General features: G+C 38.9%; 1 protein-coding gene across 10 annotated transcripts in view; it reads left to right on the top strand.

Annotated features, from left to right (window-relative positions):
• Nrxn1 (neurexin 1) overlaps window positions 1-26,821 on the top strand; it is a 1,045,218-nt gene that overhangs the window by 612,125 nt on the left and 406,272 nt on the right. For 2 of the 10 annotated variants that reach the window (XM_048352956.1, XM_048352957.1), the window contains exon 1: window positions 12,338-13,430. The exons of the other annotated variants lie outside the window; for them this stretch is intronic. In XM_048352956.1, the coding sequence (XP_048208913.1) occupies window positions 13,187-13,430 (244 nt within the window). In that variant the 5' untranslated portion in view covers window positions 12,338-13,186. Of the gene's footprint in view, window positions 1-12,337; window positions 13,431-26,821 lie in introns of those variants that run through there. 10 annotated transcript variants of the gene reach the window in all.

Here is a 26,821-nt window from a genome sequence, read left to right on the forward strand (position 1 = left end):
AAAGGACATAGCTTGCAAGGTAAACATAAAGCCCACAGATTGGAAGAAGATCTTTACTGGCCATACAATGGACAAAGGCCTCCTATCTAAAATATATGCAGAACTAAAAAAATTAAATTCCTCCAAAAAAAAATCCTCAAAGAACCAACAGCCCCCTCAACAGTGGGTTAAAAAACCAAAAAGAAACTTCTCTGAAGAGGAAATAAGAATGGCCAAGAGACACAAGAACAAGTGCTCTATATCACCGGCCATAAAAGAAATGCAAATCAAAACAAAAACAAAATTCCACCTCACCCCAGTAAGAATGTCCATTATCAGGAAACCTAACAATCACAAATGGTGGATGGGATGTGGCCAAAAGAGAACCCTACTACATTGTTGATGGGAATGTAAACTTGTTCAGCTACTCTGGAAAGCAGTATGGAGATTCTTCAGAAGGCTAAACATAGAGCTCCCCTCTGACCCAGCAGCCCCACTCTTGGGCATCTTCCCAAAAGATTACAAGCAAGAACACACTAAAACCACCAGCACAACAATGTTCATTGCAACAAAATTTGTCATTGCTAAAGTAAGGAACCAACCCAGATGTTACTCAGTAAATGAGTGGATCAGGAAAATGTGGTACAAATAAATACACAATGGAATTTTATGCCTTTATCAGAAAGAATGACATTGCCCCATTTGTAAGGAAATGAAAGGACTTGGAAAAGAATTACATTAAGTGAAGTGAGCCATACCCAAAGAAACATGGACTCTATGGTTTCCCTCATAGGGAATAATTAGTACAGGTTTAGGCTACTCACAGCAGATCACAAGAGCCTGATAGCTATGCCTTTATGAACACATAAGATGTGGCTAAGCATTGAGTTTTGAAGCAGAATAATAAGATTTTGGGGGGCAAAAAGAAAACAAAAAACTGAGGGGATATTCCAAACCTGCCTTTCAAAAAACCTTCCCTGATGACATCCACTTTCATATTTTCAAAATTAACTGGTTCATAGGACAACTGGTAAAGATGTTTGGGATGCTGAAGGGGTATTGAGTTGTTTGGTGGTGGATCTACTTTTCATCACTAACCATTTTATACTGATGTTCCAGCAATTCACATCTTGATATTTACTTTTCATCCAAAATTCTGGAAACTCAGTGGGCTCATTGGGTTCAAGTGTGCCACTCAGCCACAACTTTTTTCTTTTCCTTTTTTCCTCCTCCTCCTCCTCCTCCTCCTCCTCCTCCTCCTCCTCCTCCTCCTCCTCCTCCTCCTCCTCCTCCTCCTCCTCCTCCTCCTCCTCCTCCTCCTCCTCCTCCTCCTCCTCCTCCTCCTCCTCCTCCTCCTCCTCCTCCTCCTCCTCCTCCTCCTCCTCCTCCTCCTTGTTGTCATCTTCTTCATCTTTTCGTTCTCCATTTCTTTCTCCTATTTCCTCCTTTTTCCTTTCTCTTCTTTCTCCTTCTCCACTTTTTTCTATAGCAGGAAAAGCAGAATTGTAGATAATGAAACAAAAGAAGACATTGAAATAAGTCATAATGTTTCAACAGAACCCTAATGTTTAGTTGTAATGATTTGTGGTTTGGTTCTGGCACGACAATTTTAAAAATAAGCAATAAACATGGCAGTAAATATTCTTAAAGGTGGACTGTGAAAATAACCTCCTGACTTTTCTTTCTCACATTTTGCATATGTAACTACAATCTGCCTTTATTAGTTAAGAGTTTGTTGCCCTCCTCTGTAAAAGTAAATTACTTAAAATTGATTATGGTTATTGATTATGTACTTAAAGTTGATTATGATCTGTAGTGCAGTTTTCTAGCACAAATGGTCTGAAATCTGAATTTAACACTGTTGTGAACCTAGAACGGAAAGCATATTTTGCTGAACTTTACATAGTTTTCAGTTTTCTACTGCTAGTAAATGTGAATGCTTTCAAAATAAAAATTACCTATGTTTTTCCTAAACAAAGAAAAGGGGAAAAGATGTATCAACCCAAATTTGTTTTTGTTAATTACCTTTATCTCGTGGAGCACTTTAATTTTTCACCATGCTGGATAAATACCTTATTCAAAATATTATACCATAAGGGAGGTTATTAGTTTTCCTTTTTATATCTCTTTCAATGATTGGCTGACAGAATATGTCTTAAGGAGTCTTTTTCAATTTCTCTAGAGACTATTTATACCCCCAAATAGGAAATCACTTTTCCTCATGATTCATTGCTCCTCTACTGTTTCTAACTACTTCTACTAAGGAAAACAAAACAAAAATTTAAAAAAATTCTCTCTTTTTACTACATCTGTTTTCTTGCTTCCATTAAGTACAGCAGTAAATTATGGCTGAAATGAGTAAATTTAAATAGTAATCATAAAATGGGTGGCTAATAAGAGCTTCAAGTATTGATCGATCAACTACAATTATGAAGAATCAAGAGAGAATTTGCTAGGGAAACTGAAATGAGCATGATGAACTTGGCATCATGTGGCAGTGAAGTTTCTTGGGAGCTTTCCTATGTGCTACTGAAATTCTGGACATTATACTGCAACATCCCAGGCTCCTTAACTAATGATGTCCCTGAAAGGTGGATTTTCCTGTGAAATTCCTTGAATTTTATCCCTGACCAATGGTAACTCAAAATATTGCTAATATGAAGAGATAGTGATTTGCATGTATTTTGCAATTAATCTTCCTTGGCAATTAAAATGTCTGGCTTAGGTTTATGTTTGCTATGCTAGGTAACAGCATTGCTTTTGTTTCCTTTTAGTTTGAATACTTTTTATTATTTTTAAGTAGTTGTACAAAGGAGTTGCCATTCACCAAAGAAGTTTATGCATACAGTGCATCTTGATCAATGTCACCCCTTTCAACATTTTTTCCCACCCCTCCCAACCTACCTCTTCCCTTATTTAATTTTAGGTTAATTAGATATTTAGTTTGTTTTGACTATTTAAAGATGAGATTTATGTGTAGAATGTATCTTGATCAGTGTCATCACTTCAAAATTATCCCCTCCCCTTAGACCCATACTCTCCCATGTATTTCTCAATTCTGTGGTATATACAATGAATCCTTTCCTGTACTTTCCCCCCTTCTTTCCTTCATTCTTTTATTGGTATCCCCTTAGTGCCACCCCACCCTTATTTTATTGATCTTTGACTTAGTCTTTTTTTTAAAGAATTACACTATTTGTACTCCCCGTAGAGTTAATACACTTGAGTTAATTCATTTGTAACCCCTTGATTGCCATCCAGTGTGTTTACTTGTAGATTTATAGGCAGATTGAAAATGCAAGTCAAAACAGCATTGAATTTCCACCTCATTCTAGTTAGAATGGCCAGTATCAAGAAAACTAATAGTAACTAATGCCAGCATGGGTGTGGCCGAATAGGAACTGTTGGTGGGAATGTAAACTTTCTCAACCACTCTGCAAAGCAGTATGGAGAGTCTTCAAAAGACATAGAGCTTCCCTATGACCAAGCAATTTTACTTCCTGGATGTTTATCCAATACAGTACAAACAAGACCACACTATAACTACCAGCACAACCATGTTCATTGTGATATTGTTTAACATATATGAGTTATAGAAACAACCTGGATGCCTCTTAATGGATTAATGAATAGAGAACTTGTGGTATATACACACAATGGACCTCTACACATCTACCAGGAAAAAAATGATATTGTGCCATTCATAGGATATAGAAAGACTTGGGGGAAATTACATTACATTAAGTGAAGAAAACCAGACCCAAGGAAACATAGGTAGCAACATTGCTTTTAAAGTAAGTTACTTTTGTTGAGCAGTGATGGTTCACAGTTGTAATTCTTCCTACTCGGGGAGCTAAGATCTGAGGGTCATAGTTTTCAAAAATAGCCCAGGCAAAAAAGTCTATGAAACTGTTCTCTTCTTATAAAACAGCTCAAATCTGGAAGAAGTACTATGAACCAAGAGGCAGAGCACCAGTTTTGAACAACAACAACAACAACAACAACAAAGTAAGGAACAGTAAGCACCCAGAACCTTATTTTAAGCCCTACTACTGGCAGCAGCACTGTGAACTGGACAGATACATTGGCATTCTTGGTATCTGACTCACAAATCTTACTAATGGCTGAACTTCTATGCACAGAATACAAATAGTTTTGACATCCTTCAAAAATAAAAACAGCAAATTCACTTTAAATTATTTAATGAGAATGGCAATGGAGACATTTATTTCTTCTATTTGGATTAAAAATACTCATATCTAGAAAAAAAGTCTTGTTTATTTTTGATTAGGTATCTAAATGATCTGAGCCTAAACTCCTTTATTAGAAAATAATAGGATGCATCCACCAGATATGCTTTCAAATATCATTAGGTATTGCTTTGTTTTAAAATGTATCTATTGTTACATATTGAAGACCATATGCCTAATGAAAGCGTCATTAGGAAGACATTAGTAAATTAATTCCACTTGCCATGTGGCTTTTTTTTTTATTTAGAATGCAATAAGGTAAGTTCATTACTTTCCAGGTGTAATTTTTTCTACTGTACCTTAATGCAAGCAAGAACTATTCCACAGAGGTCTATGGATCTACTAACACCTGTCAAGATAAACACACTATTCTCTGGGGGAATCATCTCAGCAATAGAACAGAGAAAATGTGAGGAAAAGTAATTCGTTCACAAAAGGAAAGTAGACAGCTTTAAAAAAAAACCTCATTGATTAATGGTTTTTCAAAATGTCCCAAAGGTCATATATTTCTAATACAAGCAGCACAAACAAAAATTTCCATCGTCTTTTAAGAATAAAATCTGAATCATATACTACTCATTTGAAACAGAGACTTTAACAATGAGAAATAATTATACAATTTGAATTGAGACCCTGAAAGTTTTTCCAGCTCCTATATCTCCCCTTTCCTTATCCTTCCATAACAAATGTGTTAGATTTAAATATGTCCCATGGTGATATTATTTGAAGAGCTATAATGATAATGATGAGTGTTTCTATTATAATTGCCTATAGTCAAGGATTTATACATTGAATAAAAATCTTAGTTTGTTGTCTTTTTTAATGGAGTATAGGAAAGAAATTTGTTTATAATACAAATACGAAAATATGGTGATGAATTCCATTACTCATTTTAGCCAGTTAACTTAGCATTCAAATTAAAATTTGGCTACATTTTTAAAATAGAATCTAGGGAGGCAAAACCCTCATGGATAAAGTGAAAAGAAATTGAAAGTAGTTCTTTTCTCTGTTGACTTTGGCCATTTCAAACTCCTATGTGTGAAGATTCAATTAATCAGACTTTTTTCATATTTCATTCATTGATTCATCATAATAGTGTCATGAAACTCTTCTTACATATCCTTGTTATTTTTATAAAGTATTTGTAATAGCCCAGTACTTGAGAAGATAGCAAATAGTTGACAGTGTTTTAAACTCTTTCCAACAGAGAAACGTGTTTAAATTTGGTAAAAAGGGCAAGTGGAATATTAAAAGGAAAGAAGGGAAAAATATATAGTTTTTTCCAAGGAAATAATATGAACAACAAAAAGGTCATTGAATGTGTCTTAAAATTAGGGCTGAGTGCAGTGGCTCATTTCTGTAATCCCAGCTACTTAGAAAGTACTGATGGGAGGATCAAAGTTCAGTGCCAGCTGAGGTAGAAAAATAAGCCAGACTTTTTCTCAACAAAGTGACATTTGCTGGTGATCCCAGATACGTCAGCCCTGACTATGGGATACAACCTGTTTGGAAAAAATAAAGCAAAAGGGGCTGCCAGTGGCTCATACCTCTAATCCTACCTACTCCAGAGGCTAAGGTCTGAGGATCAGGGCTCAAAGCCACCCTGGGTAGGAAAGTCCATGAAACTCTTATCTCCAGTTATCCACCAAAAAAGCCAAAGATGGAGCTGTTTAAATGCTAGCCTTGAATGATAAAGCTAAGGAACAGTGTCTAGACCTTGAATTCAAGCCCAATACGAGAATGAATGAATGAATGAATGAAGGAATGGAGGAAGGGAGGAAAGAAGGCAAGCAGGCAGTCAGGCCCATTGTGAACAATGGCAACTATAACAAAACTAGTATGTATATATTATTTACACCCATTCAATTCTATTTCATTCTACATGCTTTCATTTGGAAACTCATTTCATCCTGACAGCAACCATTATTAGCACCTTTTACAGATAAGAACATTGCACTTATATAACCTGCCCAAGGTCACGTAGGTAGTAAGTTAATAGAAGTAGTGCTGAATTCTAGTATAGTGTCTCAATTCCTAGGCTTCACCTTTAGCAAGGTTAGCCTTATTAAAGTTGGAATTTACTAGTTACATGTTATAAGATGAGAATAACGAGGTTTGTCAAATGGTCATAATGAAGTTTTCAACAAATGTATTAAGGAGACAAAAGATGGAAAATGTTCTGTCTCCTAGGCTTAGGGTACAGTGACCTGGTGTAGTTTATAGGATCAGCTAAAAGTAGGTTGGATCACTGGTAAACAGGTTAATAGGAAAGCGCTCTTCTGTACTCACTATTAAAAGCTTTGGGCCTCAAAACCTTTCCTCCTAAGCCAGAAGCTCCAGCATTCCATAAGAATTTGTTATTGCAGTAATGTGAATTACTAAGGTCCACCAAGGAGTGAAGAGGATGAAAAAAAACAAAAACAAAAACAAAACTAGTGAGGTACCAGACCTTCTGATGGCTCAGCTGCACATGAAAGTCCACAGACTTAGAGCACCACAGATTTAAAGGGAGACTAAATTAGCAAGTTTTGGGGGAGACAAGTAAACTTGAATATAGACAGAACAATGGGAGCTTAGACTACATCTAACTTCAAAACCTCATAAGAGCTCATTATGTTGATAGCATTAGCATACAGCTATGATATGTACATAGGACTCAAGTACAATAATTTCATTTATTAAATTATATATACATATATTATATATAATGTATATATACTGTCCAAGGATGCTCTTAGCATTGTCGTCCCAATGTTCTTATTTTTTCCTCTTTTGTCAGAATGCCCCAAAGAACCTAAGATAACATAGCATAATAACAGGCTCAAGGGTTTATCTTGTAACTCTTATAGACCCAAGTCCCTTTCTGAGTCTCTACCCCTTTTCTCTCTGTTCTAACTCATAAATATAGGTAGGTAGACATGGGGGTCTGCTTGTCTTTTCTTTATGCTGACATCAGTAAAAATGTAAAATGCAAAACTGACACTCTCCTCATTTTTAATTTCTAAAAGATTAATGCTGCATGTGGGTTTTAATATACTTCCCCTCTGCAGCTTTTAGTGTCTACTTTTCTATTTAAAAAGCTTAATACTGAGCTGTACAGATTCCCATTTAAGCTTAAGAAAAATATGAAGAAGTGGAAGTATCTGCCTGACAGCCATTCTATTTCTTGAGACACAAGAGTCAATTTGGGGAAAGGGGGAAATAATTTGCAATGATGTGCCCCTTCCCTTCCTTTCCAAACGCCCCCTCTCCCCACTTTGTTCTGATGTGTTTTTCTACTTCTTGTGTTTCCATCTTCAACTTTCAAGCCCATCTTCCACTTTTTTTTTTTAACATTGACATCTAATTTGTGTTTGTACTCATAGTAAATAAACCCCTGAGAATTGGCTTAGGATGTCTTTAACATACACAACTCTTTAGATTCTTTCACGTTGATTTCAGTAGCTACAATTGTTAGGGGTGAGAGTTAACTACTCATTCTGGACATTTTAGAACCATACATCATAATGATCTCATGCAAGCTGCAAGACTAACTACTAGTGACACAGGCATTTACTAGTAAGTAGCCATGGGATTATATTCACTGTTTCTAAAGCATTAAGAGATGCTAGCTCTTTGTTCTTTTCAGTGCCTGAAAAAATGTTTTGCAAGATCTTTTTTTCCCCTTAAAGTAAATTTGACAATATTTTAATAGCAACAACTATTTTCCTATCTCTCAGAATCAGACAACTATGAACTGCTAGAGATTAGTATCAGTACATAGCATGTAGCATTATCTAATGACATGATTTAATACTTTTCAAATTCTCATAGTTGTACCAGCTACAAATGGTTAGTTCCTACTATAAGTTTAGCATCATCTTCTTAGTAATAGGTGAGATGCCTCTGAAATTCACAAACTCTAAGTAGATGAGAAGCATATCTATAAAAGGATTTTGCTGATCTCTGTATCTTACATGCAAATGACCTAGACAGAGATAATCTCTATCACATCAGATATGAAGACATTGATTTTCTCAATGATAATCTATTTCCAATTTATATTCTGAGTAATGAGCAAAACCACAACATGATTTGAGATGGTGATAGCTGGGCACAGCCAGAACCCCTCCTGGCATCTGTAATGCTGGCAGTGATACTGGAACATACATTTTAAAAAAGCAAACAACTGCTGTATATGGTAGTGTGTCATCACTACTCTAAAAGATAAGGCAGAAAGTTTGCTTGAGATTATGAGTTTGAGTCTGGCCTGGCAATATAGCAAGATTTTTCTGGTTAAAAATTTAAGAATAGAGAAAGAAAGGATAAAAAAATTTACATGAGGGCACTTAATCTTGTGAAAAACAGAACAATAATAACACATTGCTGCCTCAGTTTTCCTCACATGGCGTAATTCGAAGCTCACAGACACAGTTTAAAGAGTAAGCACAAGCTTTGTTTGCTTCATACAGGTTATGTATGGGCTTGCCCATAAGACTTTTCTTACTATATAGACTGAGTTCCATAAAATTACTGTCATTTATAACAAATATTGCATCACCAACAGCAGAGTGTCCACCCCCAGAACGTCTTGTACACTGCAAAGGTGCTCTCCATGTCTGCTTGAAAGACTACAGCAATGATTTCTTTTTTCTAGGTAGTGATACATATTTCTTGTTTAGGTCTCCTCTGTAAAAGTAAGATTTCTAGCTGATCTTTTCCTCACCTTGCCTTTATCTTTTCAGACCACAGACAGTATGAGATAGGAGAAAAGCCTTCTTCATGAAGTGCTCTTAAGACAGGACATCAGACTCTTCCATAATCAATCTAATCCCATTGGCCTTAATGTATACAAATCAGTCTCCAAAGACCCTGTCGTACAGGTGCCTAACAATCAAGAGAATAACAAATGTTATCGATCCTAGTTATTCAGAAAGGCATTTATCATTTCTCTTCACTAAACTTTTATTTTGAAGCATTAAATTATATCTGGCACTACCATCATTAGTTGATGTGCAGAGAAAAGTGAAATCTTTGAGTCCCCAACAGTTTTGTAGCTGAGAAGGAAGAAGGTAGGGCTCTTACCTTCTTGCCCTATTTACAATTCATTTAATGTCACATTTTTATACTTTGCTTTTATTGTTTGACACAAAAAAAATCTATATATCTCTGGCTGTAATCACAATCTTCTTGCCTCAGCCTCTTAAGTGTTTTTTTTTGTGGGCTGCTGTAGTAGTTATTATTATTGTTTTAATATCTATGCTTTGGGTAAATAATTTTGCTATTTAAAATAGTACACAAACATAATTCTGAAGTGCTCTCTAGTATTCATAAAAGCATAAAGGCTGTCATGTCCCTTAATGTAAAAACCTAAGCCTGTGGCTTAATGATAGAGTTGTTGCCTAATAAGCTCAAGGCCCTAAGTTCAAACTCCAGTATCACCAAAAAGAAGGCAAGGAGAAAACATATGAATGTGCCAGATAAGCTTTCTTCAGTCCTGAAGTTCAACGATAATTAATCAATTATTTGGTAAATAAGGTATATTTAAACAGAAGCACATAACACAAGTTATGTAAGATAGTTCTTAACCCATGGATCAAAATTGTGACTAGAAGTTCACAGGAACATAACCCTACATTTTCCCTATAGAATCAATGTTTCAGTAATTGGTAACTCAGCATTTATGATGACTTTATAGGCCATAATTGCTGAAAATAATGAGAATTGACTCTATATAGAGAAAAATTTATGTTTCACATATGCTGGGCACTAGAGGGAGTCCAAATGAAGACTTGACTTCTGTATTTTTCAAGAATCTACAATCTCGTTAGGAAAGGAAGGATAGATTACATCATAGATGGGGGTATTCAAGAGCAATGCAACACGTTACTTATCAGTGGAAAGGAGTTGAATATACTGCATACTAATCAGCTCATATATTCTATGCCTGTATAGAATATAGGCATAATGTCATTGATTACAGGGAATATTTGATTTTTTTTCAGAAGTGTTCTAGCACTAAATAACACATTGTAAAAATCTATTCTAGCACTAAATAACACATTATACCACCTTGTGAGATTGTCAGGAAATACAGGAACATGACTATTTTATAAAGGAAGTTATACAGCCTCAGTGAGAAGCTAAGAAACAAATGTGAACTAACTAGTAAATGATGGTGCTATGATCATATCACAGTTTTCCTGACTTCTAGGCCCTTGTTCTTTTCTGGCTAATAGAGAACTGAATCTTTGAAAATAAGTTGTAAGGAGGATTTTCCTTATCTTCTTGAAACACTGTTTGACAACTTAAAATAAACAGATTCTTTCTAATGATTTAAACACATATATTACAAAAATAACAGAATGAAGAGGAGACAGCTTAGATAGCAGATAGAAACAACACAGAGTGGAACATTTCGATTCCTTAGGTCTTTCAGGTGGAGGTTAAAAGATATAGTTTATTTAAATACTTTAATGAGTTGTGGAAGAATCATCTCTTCAGAAAAAGCCAATAATGATAAGAAAATCTGAGATTTAGATTGCTACACTGATTATAAAGTGGCTGTTAGATTACAGGGCTAACATGCAGTATATGGAAGGAGAGGTGTAGTGTCTTTGTTGTAAAAACCATGGGATGTTTTCAAAAGTACTCTAGCATGAAGTCCAAATGGCCACATGGGCAAGCAGCTGAGTTGAGACAAACTCTTTCAGAAGTCCTTTTATATTTTTAATTTTAGTTTTTGTACCTCATCACAGAAACATGAGGCTGGCACTCAGGAGCTGGGCACTGTCCCTGGGCTTTTTTTTTTTTTTTTCTTTTTTACTGACACCTTTGCCAGTTGAGCCACACCTCTATTTCCAGCTCCTTTTTTTTTTTTTTGGTTGTTTGTTTGTTTTTTTGGTGGCTAATTGGTGATACAAATCTCACAAATTGTGATCCTCATATCTTAGCCTTCTTAGTAGTTAGGATTACAGGTGTAAACCACCAGCACCCTGCTTCTTCTTCTTTTTCCTTTTTTTTAATACAGAAGTTGTATCTGTTCACAACAGATCACATACAGAAGGTGAGAAACTTCAGGATTGTTTCCCTTTGTCTTTAATCAGAAATAAAATCAGACATCAATAACTTTTTCAGACAGTAACTTTTATTAAAATCATTGTTTGGGAACCTGTGGAATATTTCTATCATAGCTCAAAATCTTGAATTTTGTCTCCAGTTTTCCTTATCCAGTCTACAGGTCTTAGATATCTCAAGGTCTGGGTGGCTTTGCTGGGCTTTCACCTGGGTCACACAGCTTCAAGATAAAGGTGTTCCATCTTTCCAGCAGAATCTGCTTTTCTTTGGGGGCACTAGGTATAGAAATGATTCTTCCCAAATGCTATCTTGCTTCTAAGCCAGGATAAGAGTGAAGTAGAACTCCACCCTTAGTCAAAATGATCAACCACTGAGGTTCTGAAGAGATATGGGGAATTATTCCACATTCATTGAATGGAAATTTTAAGCAGGTTCATTTTTACTATTTCTCTCTTCTGTCTCTCTTTCCATCCTCCCTTTTTCTTTCTACCTCCTTCCGAGCTGCTCATGTCTTTTTTTCCTTCTTCTACTTTTGATCCCCTGAAATTTCCCTGTTTTTTTTTTTATGAGCTTTAGTGGGAAGGAGAACTCTTTGTTATGAGTAATATGTGCAATTAACAGATCATCAGAATTGATGCCTGAGTCGGTGGTGTCAAACCCTATTTAGCACTTTGGTTTTGAACACCTGGTAGATGAAGTTTGGCCCAATAAAAAGAGGTACATCCTTTCCCTTTTAAAAGCTCTCAAGACCACTGGTTACACCTAAACCACAGATAGAGGTAGAGAAGGGTGCCATTGCCATTGTAATTAAGACCAAAGCATCGCCTAGCTGAGGAGGGAGAGTTGCTTTTGTAGGTGTTCCTTGCATCGCGGTCCACGTGTCCCTTTGATGTGTGGAGAATGTGAGGGAGAGGCTGAGTGGGGCGGTTTTTCTGCGGGCATCTGGACCAGCCTCCCTTGTTACATAGGCTCGCCCTCTGCATTGCATGCGAGCTTTAGTGATTTGCTGCTTGGAGACTGCAGATTTGCATAGAGCCCCTGGCTTTACCAGCGTGTGTGGCTTTTCTTTTTCTTTCTTTCTTTTTTCTTTTCTTTTTTTTTTCCTTCTTTCTTTTACCTCCTTACTCCTTCAGCTGCTTCGGTTTTATCCTCAGTCCCCTTTCCCCCGGTTCGATCCCTGCTTCCTTCAGAAGGGTGCACTCTTCTCCGTTGAAACCTCCTTTGCCGGGCGTCAGTGTCAGGAGGCGGCGGACGCGGAGATCGCCTCCGGAGCAGGCGATGCGCGCCGCTGCTCTGCGCGCTGCCCTGGGGAGGCTGGCGCGAGCGGGCAAGCCGGCCAGGGCTGGATGGAGGGAAGGGGTGCCTCCGTTCCATGGGGTCTGCTGCTTCTCCTTTGAGAGGAGGTTGGGTCGGCGAAGTGGCCTCCCCAGTGCCCACACACAATGCTAACTGGATTTACCTAGCGGATTCGCGGTGGATAGCTGTCATGTGGAAGTGAGGACCCTCGGCAAGGCGCTTGAAACAATTCCCCGGCTCCCCCACCCCCTTGGCACGCACTCGCGCCCGAAAACTCTCTGGGAGTAGCTTTGGAGAACGTGGAGCCCTGGAAATCTGGAAACAGCTCCCCTCTCCCGCGCTTGCTGTGTGTTCCCCGGGGCTGCTTTTCCGGACAAGCCCCTCTACTTCCAGCTGCATTCGCCTCGGCTATGTTTCGGATTGTTTGGGGTACAAGGCACGACGGATTCCAGGAGCTCGAGAAGACTGTCCAAAGGAGGGAAAGGATGGGTGTCCTGGCGCCGTGAGGCGGCCGGCCCCTGCAGCCTACCGCGCGCTGCCAGCTTCTCCCTTTCTGGTCCTCTCCCCGCGCCCCAAACTTTGCCTCCCGCGGCGGGCGCCCCACCATGTACCCAAGGATGCTCCGGTGCGGTGCCGAGCTGGGCTCTCCCGGGGGCAGCGGCGGCGGGGCAGGGGGGCGCCTGGCCCTGCTCTGGATAGTCCCGCTCACCCTCAGCGGCCTCCTCGGAGTGGCCTGGGGGGCGTCCAGTTTGGGAGCGCACCACATCCACCATTTCCATGGCAGCAGCAAGCATCATTCAGTGCCTATTGCAATCTACAGGTCACCGGCATCCTTGCGAGGCGGACACGGTGGGTCTGCGATGCCAAGTTCCTGCGGGTTACCCCCTCGTTCCCCTCTCCCCCTCCCTCGTTCAACCCCGCACTTGCTTCTGGGGCCCCCAGGTCTCTGAGGAAAGAGAGCTTAGGAAAAGGGAGGTGCATTGGGGTGTGTTTAGTGGAAGCCACTAGTCTCTTTGAAGACAATAGAAGGGGCTGGGGGAAGGCGCTGTTGTTTGTGGTGGGGGGTGGGAGGGGCGTTCTTGGTCGAAGTGCGGGCAGAGAAATATGGACACCTATTAAATGACCGGTCTGGCCGGGGCGTCTAGCCCCGCGGGAAGGGAGCCTCACTCTCCAGAAGGTCACTAGGTGGCCGGATGGGGCGCCGTGCTCAAGCAAGGGAACTGGGAGCCAGAGAGACAGAGGAGGGCTCTGCAGAACCTTTTGTCTGTGCTCTGTGTGTGTCTGTGTGTGTCTGTGTGTGTGTGTTTGAGAGAGAGAGAGAGTGTGTGTGGTGTGTGTGAGTGTATGTGAGTGTATGTGTGTGCGTGTGCGTGTGCGCCCGCACTGCCCCACCTTCTGCAGGGACTAGGAGATGTTCCAGCCCCCACATTCCTCCAAAGTGAGTCCGGGCTGCAGTGACAGGGAGAAGTGGTCCGGGAACCTGGGACTCACTCAACAGGAGGCCAATCTCTGCTGCCCCAGTTATCCCTTCATTGGAAAGGGAAGATGCAAAGACACCTTCTCTCAGGCTTGCCAGCCTTCCCTACCCAGCACGGAGAGTCTTCCTGGACACCGGCCCTCTTCCACCCACTCCACCCATACATACGTTTCCTTTTCTTGGTGATGAGGTTGAGTTATTTTCTAAATGGAACAAGGAGAGGCTTGGCTACACTAACCCAAGGATTTTGTCTGCAGGCCATTGAAATAAGGGAGGTCCTGCTTCCTTCTTTCACTGTATTTAGTTCTTCCAAAGGTGGGGCAATGAATCAATTCCAGCTGGGCTAAATCAGGAACTCTGCCTGGAAGAGGACAAGTTAGAGCAGCATAATACTTCTACCAACACCCAATTCCTTTGTAAAGAGCAGAATTTAGAGAAGTGTCTTGGCTAGCTTGTTCCTTCTACAAGTAGCTAATAGTTTAAGCTAGGTTCTTCTCCTCTGTAGATCAAAGCTTATTTCTGGATCCTAGAATTGCCCAAAGTAAATCTATCACTGGTGTGTGTGTGTGTGTGTGTGTGTGTGTGTGTGTGTGTGTGTGTTGTGTTTCCTCATTTCCAAATCTTTCTTTTATTCTCACTTATTTACAATGCAGAGTGAAAGTTGTGAGCACTTCTTGTCCTTCTCCACCTCTTTATTGCAAGCCCCTCTCCATCTTTAAGACTTGGTTCTGCTTTAGATTCCTTGTCCCCATCCCCCATGTGTAAACCACTGGTGCTACCGGGTTGACTCTCCTCCCCAGAGGTAGTCGTCCTATCTGGGGACAATTCTGGTTACCTCTGAGAAGCTATAACATCATTTAAATGAAGAGAGACAGAGTCACCCTGGCAACCCCTCTTTGGGAGTTAAAAATGCTCCACTGTGGGTCCTAGGAACTGACTCCTTTCCTCCTTCCTCTGCTGCTCTCCCAGGGATTTTTGTTTTCCTTTTGCAAGAAGAACTAAAACGAGTAGCCCAAAGCAGAGCTTCCTAGCTACAAGTATCTGAGGGTAGATTGTTCTGAAACAGTAAGGAGTTTCTTGAGCTCTCACCACTAGCTCCCTGTGTTCTTGGAGCTGATTGCTCCCTTTACCTGGGCTCCATCCTGCCCTCCCTGCCTTTATGCCGAATCCTGTGAGTCCCACATCTGGGAGTGGAGCCAGGGAGCCGAGGGGGCAGAGTGTGAGTGTGTGGCAGGTAGCCAGTGGGTGGGGTGCAGAACTATACCAGTTGGGAATTTTAGGCTAATAACCTCATCTGCATACACACTTCTCCGTTTTCGAGGTTCCCCATTCCCTCTCTTGGATGGAAGGAACTGCTGAAGAGAGAGAGTTGCCTGGGAATCAGAGATAGGGTTGTGGGGAGAGAGGGGGCATCCACGGATCCCTGTGGCACAGTAGGCTGTTCCTTTCCCTTTCCCACTGCAGTCTCTACCCCAAGCAGGCGCCGTCTGCTGGTCTTCACAAACATTTCTTTCTCTCCACCCTACCCTCTGCGTGTGCATTAAAAAAAAAATTAGGTGCATGTATCATTGAAAAAGAGACAGCCTCTTTGGAGGGCAGTGTAGAAAACCGTGTGGTGAGCAGTTAGTGTTGTTCTTTAGGGCCAGATAACTTTTCTTCCTTCAGAGGGGTGTGTGAATGGTCACATTTGTTTGTAAAACTCCCCCCAGTTGCTTCAGATTCACTCTTCTAAGAGACTGTCCTTCTTTCCTCATTCTTCCTCTGCCTTTTTAATCAGCAGAACAAACTTACTATCCAGGTTCCAATCTTCACCAAATTAAAGCCAGGTGTGAATCTTCATCCTTATTATTTTTCTCTTAAAATGAAGGAATTAACTCTCTCTATAAAGAAACATAGATATCAGGGAGTGGCCTATGGAAAAATCTGGGTGATATGGGAAGCATAGAAGGGCAGAGAACAGGGCATACAGGGGTGAGAAACTGAATAAGGAAGAGATAATGTTGCATTTGTTGGGTCAATAAGCTCCCTGAATATTTAGTTAATTACTGGAATAAAGGGCTCAAGGGGAAATAGTATTTTAGCCTGATAGGGAAAGATTAACACAAGTATAAGAAAATAAAAAGGTAAATTACATATGATACATTGCTATCAGAAAATCAAGACAGGTCAAAATATGATGTAGTTCAAAAATTGAAGGTATGTGTGTAAATTAACACATTGTATGAGAATTTCTGAGGATCCTATTTTTTTCATAATAGGGAATACATGAGAATGCTTGAATGTGCAAAAGTAAAAGCCTCTGTGGTATATTTTAAGGAATAAAATTGAGTCTCCTATGTTTTGGAAACTGCTGGGTTCATTCTTCTTCATTTTCTCATCATGCTATGCTTCATTTACACTATTATGAGGTGTCACTTACAAGGCTTGCAGGGTGCAGAGTGAGCTCATGGCTACCCCGGAGTGTCTTTACACAAGCTGACCCAGTTGCAGAGATTGGCAGAAGGAATTTTTTAAGTGCATATATTGAGGATACTGCTGCACCCCTCCTTTATTTCACCTGCACTTAAAATTAAATATATATATATGAAAAAATTTTCCAGTTAATTGAATGGAGAATAGTTTGAATGTAAATGATGGAAAGCAAGCCTGGTTGTAAGTAAAGCCAACAGGAGTCTAGAATAGACCTTGTATGCTCAGCAAGTACTGTTTTATGATGTGCCATATGTGCAGAGCATGGGATGATGTCAGTGCCAGGCTCAGGTTCTCATCTTGGCTCCTAGCTTTTCTAAGTACCTCTGCACTACATCCTTTGCAAAGTGAGCTTAGAGGCTAACAAGAATTTCAGCAGATAGAGGAAGGGGAAAACCATCATGGATCTGAACACAACATTCCCAGCCCTTCTCCTCCCACAAATAGGAGCTCCGGAAATTATATTACTCTGATGAGCTTATACTATTAAGAGGCAGAAAGGGCTTTCCCAGGAGAAAATGCTAACAGATTTTTTATATGGTTTAAAAAACAACTAGCTCATTGCTGTTATATAAGGGTCATCATTATATCCTGAATGTATAGCATGATTCATTCGGAGTCACTTTCAGTACATATACTGTATTTCTAAGAGGAGGGGTGGTTTTTGAACAGAGTTTGAATATCATCTAACTTGTCATACTACTGAGTTTGTCATAGATTCCCTCCCCCCCCCCAAAAAAAAAAGAGTGGAGAGAGATATCTGATGAGTCGAAGTGGGATGCAGAATCAAAGCTTTGTGTCCCATAGCCAAGTGCAATTCCGGGATCTCAGAGGTTTTGAAACCAGAACTGAGAGGGTCCTCCATGGGGCTTAATGGCTAATCCCTTGGAGTAGAAATCATTGCAAGGAATACAGCCCAGAGTTTGATTTCCAGCATGTATTAACAATAATGCACTTGGCAAGACCAGCTGAGGGCCCCTTACTGGTGTCCCACTGATCTCTTTATTGATTCTGCCCAGGAGGTTTCTGTTGTTCTGTTGCTTTTCTAAGAGGCAGGAGGTTGTTGCTTCATAGGATCTTCTCTGGATTGTTTTGGGTAGCAACCAAGACAGTTAGCAGAAGCTTTCACATTATATTCCTATGTGAAAGGAAAAAGAAAACTGATCATTCTGATAATTACTTCCCATGTGTGACTTGAGAATGTTTATACTCTGACTATTCTGCTGAAGTAGGCATTGCAATGGCTCCACACTTTTTCCCTTGGCCTCTTGATAAAAAATTAATATTGTGGAAATGCTGTTTAGTCCAAAATGACCAATTAATATTTCTGAAGAATCTTTCAATTGTATTCTTAGGACTGACACTATTTTTTCCTTGCTCTAAATGCTAATGTATTATTCCATAATTCCTTTTATTCGTTCAGTAAATTTATTAGAAATACCCTCCCCCGTGGGCATGTTTTTACATGTTTGTAGCAGGTAACAAGAAGGGCCAGAAAGTAGTGGAATATAAAATGAGGGAGGAGGAGCCAATAAATTCCATTCACTAAGATTGAACTGATATTAGTAGAGTTTATCCCTAAACAAATAAGCAAAAGTTCTTTTTAAAAACAAGTAGTCTCCTAACAAATGGAGGAAAATATAAAGTTTATGTACATGTAACAGCCATCTGGGACATAATATAAAATGATCTGATAAATCCATCAAAGAGTGAATTTTATCTACATCACTTTTTATTGTCCTTTAATGTTAAAGCTCTAGAAAGAGCACAATTGCTCTCTTCCAGGTTGCTACACATGTTTTTTCGAGCAAAACTTACAGCTTTTATTTTCAAATGGAGGCAAGACACATTTTGCAAATATATTTAAGAAGGACAATTTATTGATTTAAAGGTGCACTATACTACAGATAATTTTGGCAGCTTGGGTAAAGGAAGACAATTCACAGACACCAATCTATGAAAATTTGGCAATAGTCATTTATTAGCATAGTGTAAATTTACCAAGCCATTCATCTTCCCTAGGAATGTTTTCATAAAACACAAAATGGAAATAACATTAAGTCATATATGCATAAAGAAGGAATAAGACTCTGAATTTCAAAAGTGCCCAGACTATATTTAGCAGTTTTCAAATAATATTTTTAAATAATTAAGAGAATTTGAAGATTAACTATGCATAGTGGAAATCATTGACCTTGAAATAAAGAGATCAGAGTTCCAGTCTTGAGACTACCACCTACTGTTTGACTTCTAGAATCCAATTACTGCTTCCAAGGGTGGGTTTTAGCTGCAGTGACTACATACCTCTCATGTTATCAATAGGGCACCAGGGGTCTAAATAATTTGATAGAACTACCTAGAGAGTCAGAACAGATTAGTGACAGAGTTGCAGAATCCATACCTTCTAAATCATCTTCCTCCCCATTTAAAACATCTGTCCATGAAGCCTGTTCTCTAGTATTAGAGGAGGGGCTGAACTTGTTCATCACTGTAGCACCACATCACCAAAAGACTATTATTTTAATGAGATAAACCTAGACAGAAGCTTGGTCTCTGAGAAGAGAACAGAGCAACTGAACTTGATGCATGTGGAGAAAACCATCTTAGTTTACTGTTACCCATCTCCACAGTTAGCCATCAGTGAGTCATTTAAGCTACACCATGTGTCTCTTTTCAAGGAAAAGCACAAATTGTTTTTCAAGACGGTAACAATGTTGATAATAATATTGGGAATGGCCTTTTATGTTGTTTTGTCAATCATATGCTATCTTTTTCTGTCTTCTTTCACTCTCTTAAATTAGACATGCAGACCACTAAGATCATTTCTAGTTCTGAGATTCTTTTGATCATAAGATCTCTTAAAATTCTCAAACTCTTGTTGTCTTTTTCCACAGCCCAACTGTTTCTAAGCATGCTGTACCTGTAGATATTTCTGCAATGATTGAATAAAAGTTCCTTGAGCAGGCTAATTGCTCAAACCATTTCTTATTAGATGGTTCAGTTTTGTGCATAGAAGCCATGGCTTGGAGCTTGAGCTTGGGGTTCATTTTTCTTAGTGTTTTCTTCTCAGATGAGTTCTCCAAAAATGTGTCTTTAAAAGTTATCTGTTCTTACTGGGTACAGGTAATTATTACTACTCAGGATGCTGAGATTTGAGGATCTCAGCTCAAACCTAGACTGAACAGGAAAATCCATGAGACTCTTATCTCCAAATAATCACCCCAAAAGCCAGAAATGGAGCTATGGGTCAAGTGGTAGAGTGCTAGCCCTGAGCACAATTGGTCAAGGACATTACTCAGGTCCTGAGTTCATGCTCCAGGACTGGCACACACACACACACACACACACACACACACACACACACACACACACACTATACTCTTTATTTGATTTTCTTGCCTTGAATTTTCTGGTCTATGTAGGGTCTGAAATCTCTCTACAGGGAAACTTGTAATCACCTTTTTAAACTATTCCAAATGTAAGATTTTTTTCAGAGTTGATCACATAAAAATTCATTCTCTTGAACTTTTGACAGAAGTGAATGACAGCACCTATCTTTTAAGTGTGTATTTTCACAGTGCCTTCATGAAAAGTGGCTCATCTAATCACACACACACTCCTAGAAGAGCTTATGATTATTATTTTGCTGACAAAGGAGCAGCTTTAGAGAGGTGGGGATTTTTCCAGGGCTACTCCATTAATAAGAAGCTACACTGCTTTTGCTTTTCCAAGACAGTACGCTAAGATACTTAGTTTTGAAATGAATACTGCTTTTGAATTTTAAACTGAATTTTATTCCAGGGACATGATGTTTCAATTTTCAAAAAAATCGTTTCTTTCGTAAGTGTTCAACTAACCCCCAAAAGTGGGTAATCCATCCATCTCTTAAAATTATTTCTTTATATACATGCTTATTTATTCACATATGAAAATGATGCATATTTGTAGGGTACAGGTAATATTTCAGTATATCCACATATTGTGCATATTTATTTTTTTCTTTTGTGTCTATACTGGGGCTGGTGCCTGAGCCCTGGAGCTTTACCATTTTGCTGAATGCCTGAACACTCTAGTACAGGAAATACAACTCCAGTTCACAGTGTGTAGTATTCAAATTGGAGTAAGCAAAGTTATTTCCTGAAAATTTATCATTCTGCTTAGGAGAAAGTACCCAAAGACTTTCAAGTGAATAGAGGTGTGAAATTCATCCTTGTATACCAATGGATGGGATTCCAGCTAATCTTGTATTGTTCATAAATAACTGGTAAGATGCAAATGAATTGATAAAGAAAGCCTATTTTCAAATTCAACCCCAAGTATTATACTTAGCAATAAAGTATTATAATGAAGTAAAAATAATTATACTAAAGAGCTTTATTACAAAATGTTGATGATTCCTGGATAGATTTGGTTTTAATCACCAACTACACAGGCAGATAAGAAGGACCTGCTGCAGTGATCCTGTGAGCTTACTGTCTGTGAAATCTGTGAGTTGGAACAGAGACAGTGTGTTAATACAGTCTAGTATATTTCAAAGGTATTATTTAAATCCATACTAAGGAATCATTTTTGCTATAGAATCCTAGGTTTAAATTCCTTATTACAATATGCCATAAACATTTTTAAGGCAAGGTGATTGATGAATGTGGTCACACATATAATAGGCAATTAGTTTTACAGGTGACTTCTGTATATAATTAGTACAAGAAAGTATGTTATCTCTATCTGAAAGTAGGCAGAAAGCAACAAAACTTAAAGAAAATAGTAGGAATGCTTTTTAAATATTTGGTAAAATGTAAGGCAGTTGCAATTACTGATTTACTATTATTACCACATGTTTTTTTTTGTGGTTGTTGTGATTGATTATGTAAAATGTTGGTAGCTTGAGTGTGTAAAACACCAAGTGTAACCAATATGTGGTTCTACAATCTGAATTAGGCCAGAGTAGCATGCCAATATCAAGTTATTCTCTCAGAAGCTGACACTGTTATTTGGGACAATAGTGGCACATTTTAGAGAGGTGTATGGTTTTTTTGATTAGTCCCCCTTTCAAATTTGGCTAGATTTCTCTGCTGATTTAATGAAGGTGCTAGTTTGTCTTTGTGAGTCTATGCTCATGCTGTTTCCTTTCTGGTGATCAGATATGCTTCAATCTGGTGTAGTATATCTCTGAGCAAGACTAATTTAAATAAATGGGAATTTTTGTCTAGAAAACACATGTGGAATCTGAACTTTCAATTTGGTGTGCAGGGTATTGCTGGATAGTCTACTTCTTCATAGTTCATATTCATTTCTGAAAATCTTGTCATAGTGGGCCATTAATGCCTACATAGTCATGGACAGATTTATCATTTTCTAGATAACCTGTTTCCTAAGTTGAGAGAGACACACGTTTCTCAACATCAGGCTGCACTACATGAAAGTCCACACATACATTTTTTTTAATTCTGTAATGTGTTTTATCTGTCATTTTTCATGTCTACTATGAAAACATTAACATATGCTGGAATAAGATGAATACCAAATTAATCTCTGTCAGCAAAGTGGTTAATTGGACATGCTGTTAAATATGAAAATAGGGTGTTTGGCTTTCCTACTCATCCTTTGCTTGGGACTCTTCCTAAGTGAGGTACAGTGGTTCTGACGCTGCTTATTGTACCCTAGTCAAAACACTACGGATGGGTTTCCAATGAATGTTCAATCAGGAGACTTGCGCTTTTGAAATTATACAAGGTATTGGTGTTTAGGTGTCTTTGTAATGACCAAAATATAGAAAAACAGTCTGTTTGTACTTGCCAAGAGTAAAATTATTGTGTTGGTAGTCTTCTTTACAAATGTAAAAAAATAGTCTTTTCTTTTTAATAAGATACATTAAAATTTTAATTCTCTTAAGAGAAGAAATGCACTCAGCTCTTGGAATTGATGTGGAAGGATGTAACTGCAGTGTGACAGGGATTTCACTGTCTGAATTCTCCTCAATAGAAAGGCTATGTACAGTAAGATTTAGACCTATGCACAGATGTAGTGATTGGCTAGATGCATCATATATTTATTGAGTAATAGCTCACTCTTTATTATATGCCACGTACTGTTTGACACTCTTAAAATACCCAGTCATTTAATCTTTCCATTTAACCTACCATACAAGAAGCTATGAAGATAGAGCAAGGTTGTTATTAAAAACAAAAACAAAAACAAAAAAGCACCTCTTGTGAAGTCTAGATCCTAACCAAGTAAGCTCACTGAGTATCCCATACTCTTAACCCCTACATTGTGCTGTCAACACACACACTTTCACTTGACTAATGGAACATTTGGTTTATTTCATTAGCTTTCCTTTTTGCCAGCTGTCTATAAAGGACCAATTGAGGATCAAGACCAGTTTAACCAGTTTCCTATGTCATTTTTCTGAATATTTATTGCCTTTTCTTTATCTTCTAGTTTGTTTTAGACATCACACTTCTTCCTCCCACAAGTCATCCAGAGCCTTCCCTGTGCACTCCTTCCTCATCTCTTTCTGTTCTGATAAATTTATTAATATCCATACCCACTACCATACCATCAGTAAAGGAGTGATGGATTTAAGATGTTTATTAATGTTTATTAACTACTTTCATGCTACTTGGCCAATATAATCCCTACTCAATTGATAATCTGATGTGATAGTAGACTAAATTACAACAGAATCAGTCTGATTTTTGTGATTGTATTCTCCCGAGATCAAAGAAGTCGTTTGTTAAATTATAGTGTATATTTCTGAACGCAGGGCACAGAGAGAAGACTGAGAATTAATAATTGGCTAGAAGTTTCCTAATTTTAACTGTAATCTTTTAGTTAAGAAGCCTTGAAGATTTAAAAGGTCAAATTGTGTTCCTTGTATATGCATGATATTTGTGAGAGTTTGGAGGAATGAAGTATTTCTGGGACTCATTTCTGATGACTGTGGAATTGGACTGTAAATTGGCTGGTAGCCAATGCTTTGAAGTGTGAATCTCACAACTACATGTTTCCCCTTAAAGATGCTTTTGTGTCTTCAATTTAACACCATAAATTTCATTACAGTTTATTTATTGGCATTCCACACATTCCATTTAATATAACACCACTGGAATTCTGGAAATTCCCTGTGAGATTAAAGGATTAGTCAGCTCTTCACTGAACAACTGACCTTTTATTTTTTTTCTACATCCACACTATCTATTTTATAGGATTTAATGTATTCTGTAAGCATCTAACACAGGCCCTGACAAATGGTTTGGCTTCTCAAAATGATAGGCAAACCTCAGTCGGTACATTGTCACAGTGGGTCTTCTTTACTAAAGAAAAAAACTGAAGTTCGTAGCATTCTAGACTGACCTGCCATGTTGCTTAAGTAAAGACAGTTGTTAAACTTGAGATCCTTTCCTGGCATCCAGTGCATCAAACAGAGGATGACACAGATATTAACAAGAGGATATTGTGGAGGAAACCAAACTTCTGCATGTCCTCAGTCCTTATGGGAGTTACACCAGGGAGCCAGCAGCATGGTTGAACTGTCCAGGCATTTCAGTGCTGGAAAAAATTTATATCACTTTCATATGTTGCTTTTTAAACTGAGATTAGGCATCCTTCAGATAGGCCTGTCAGGTGTGGGTGGGGTGGGATGAGGAAGATCTTTGGAGAAGGATTCATCTTTGGGTACCCCATCAGATTCTGAAAATATCAGCAAACACAAAGCCATCTTCACCTGGCTAGGCTTCAGCTGATAGAGAATTTGGCAGGAGAAACAGTGCTTCCTGGCCCAGAAACTAGTGTCACTTATACCATGGCCCACTGGGAACTCTAGCATTAAAACAGAGTGTACACATTTCAGCTTATTAAATACAACTAGAATTGAAACACTCATTTAAAAATACACCAAATCAATTTATTAAAAATAAATGTACAGTTTTTGTTTCTTTGTATCCCTGGTTAAATGTCTCCTTCCTATTCTCAAAGAGAGAATCATTTGGTAACTCTTTTTTTTTTGTTTTTGTTTTTTTTTTTTTGGCCAGTCCTGGGCTTTGGACTCAGGGCCTGAGCACTGTCCCTGGCTTCTTCCCGCTCAAGGCCAGCACTCTGCCACTTGAGCCACAGCGCCGCTTCTGGCCGTTTTCTGTATATGTGGTGCTGGGGAATCGAACCTAGGGCCTCGTGTATCCGAGGCAGGCACTCTTGCCACTAGGCTATATCCCCAGCCCCATTTGGTAACTCTTTAATAATGAAAAATTTATGCCAGTCAGATCCATATAAATTTATTTCAGTGATATAGCCAACTGTGAGATAGTCTATGAATCACTGCAGGGAAGAATTCATCACTTTAACCTTTGAGGTGGATTAACTGTGTGGAGTTCTTAGTTATGAGTACATCAGTCAAAGCAAAATGTGTTTAAGAAAAGCTAATAAAAGTTATTGTCTTTATTCCCCAGGAGCAATGTGATGTTAGTTAAGTCTAATCTAAGAAAGTATATAACTTGAATTTTTCTACACATCTGAAGTTGTTGGTCATTTCTAGGTAATAGGTTATGGTGAAGTATATTCTTAGTCCAAGCAATGACTAGTCTTCTGCCTCATACTTCCATTGTGTTTGGTGAATCTAGAGACACTTTAGATGGAATCCTTGCTATTTGGGAAACAAGAACTGAATAGATCATGTTGGTAGTCTGCTCTAGGGCACTATATATAACCCCCCTCCACCCCAGCAGTGAGAGAAACAATTTCCAGAACAAAACCCAGGACAAGTTCTCTGAGAAGGGTCTTGGAGAGAGTGAAAGATGGATATGGACAGCACAGAGATGCTTATTTGATACATAATCATCAGCAGGACAAGCTACCTTCACTGTTACCTTATTTAAAATTCAAAAGTAAATGTTTTCTGGTGCTGGGGTTCACACCCATGATTTAACACATAGCTAGGCAATGCTCTGGCATTGAGCTATACACCCAGCTGCATGTGTGCCATTTTATTTTAAACAATGTAGTGACTGAAAAATGCATTATTTTGGTAACCATAGACTATTGGACTTGACAACATATATGAATAACTGTGTGTGGACATGTGTATGTGTGCATTTGACTTAGGTATAAGATACATCAAACATCATAACTTAATTTCTAACCTTGAGGGCAGACAGTGTATAAGAGATCTGACTCTTCATTCAAATCAAAAGCATTGCTGTGCTCTCTGGAGGTTGCTTGGAAGCTGGCAAAGAAGACACTGTTGAGTGGAGGACAGGCTTACACCGCAAAACCCTCCCACTTTATGTAGAGAAGGCTCCATCCTTCCCTTCTTCATGCCACAACAAGCTTACCTCTAAAAAGAAGCCCTACATTCTAGAAAGAGAATGAATGATAAAGGGAATATGTGCAGGAAGCTATTTGTTCTTACAGGATTTCATTCCTACAGCCTCCTCATTCACAATAGGCAGATATTTAGGTTATTACCAAAATGTGGGTGTTTACATACTCTGCTGGCAAATCATTCTTCCAGAAAGTGCCAAGAATGGATGCAGAAACCAATCAACAAGTATTTATCAAGTTCCTGCTGTTTTGGGGGAGGACATTGTCAAACTTTCTGCCAAAGGACCCAGGGCCTGAAAGAAGCTGGCACATGAATTCTGCTGTCTCAGGCTATCAAACTTAACCTAGCTGTTTCATGTCCCTCTAAACACATCAAGAAGGCCTTGCATGTGCTGCAGTAGTCACAGGAGAGGTCAAATGCATCTCCTTCTCATCCCCAACTGCTTTTCTGTTACTTCCATGACCCCATGTGTACCATTGCACAGGGGGTCTGGACACACCAGAGCCTCTCATTATAAATGTCTACAGGAGCCTGACCTTTGGTTATTGGAGGAGTTGTTTGATTCCATTTTTTTTGTGTGTGTGAGTCTGTTGGGGTTTGCAGAGTGGCTTTTCAGGTTTCTCTCACACAATCTCTACCAGAAGACTGTAATTTAAGCCTGGAAAGTTTTTAACTTCATTTTGCAGATTGGGAATGAGTATGTGTTTATCACTTTAAGAGCAGTGATTGTCATATTCCTGACCAACAGAGCTGGGACTTTAACCCACTTCACTGGTTCTTGGTGCCTACTATAGTCTCTGCTGCCCACATAGGTGAGCACCTGGTATCTGCACTGTCTTTATGATTGCATCTAATGATTCTGCAGGGATTCTGTGAAAGAAACCCTGTCTCTGCAGAACTTCTCAACTAGGAGAAAAAGATACAAGGAAGTGATGATCCTTCATAGTAAAATCAAAATAGAAATTATTTGGTGAG

This window comes from Perognathus longimembris, chromosome 8 (assembly GCF_023159225.1).
Source record: "Perognathus longimembris pacificus isolate PPM17 chromosome 8, ASM2315922v1, whole genome shotgun sequence".
Taxonomy (NCBI): domain Eukaryota; kingdom Metazoa; phylum Chordata; class Mammalia; order Rodentia; family Heteromyidae; genus Perognathus; species Perognathus longimembris.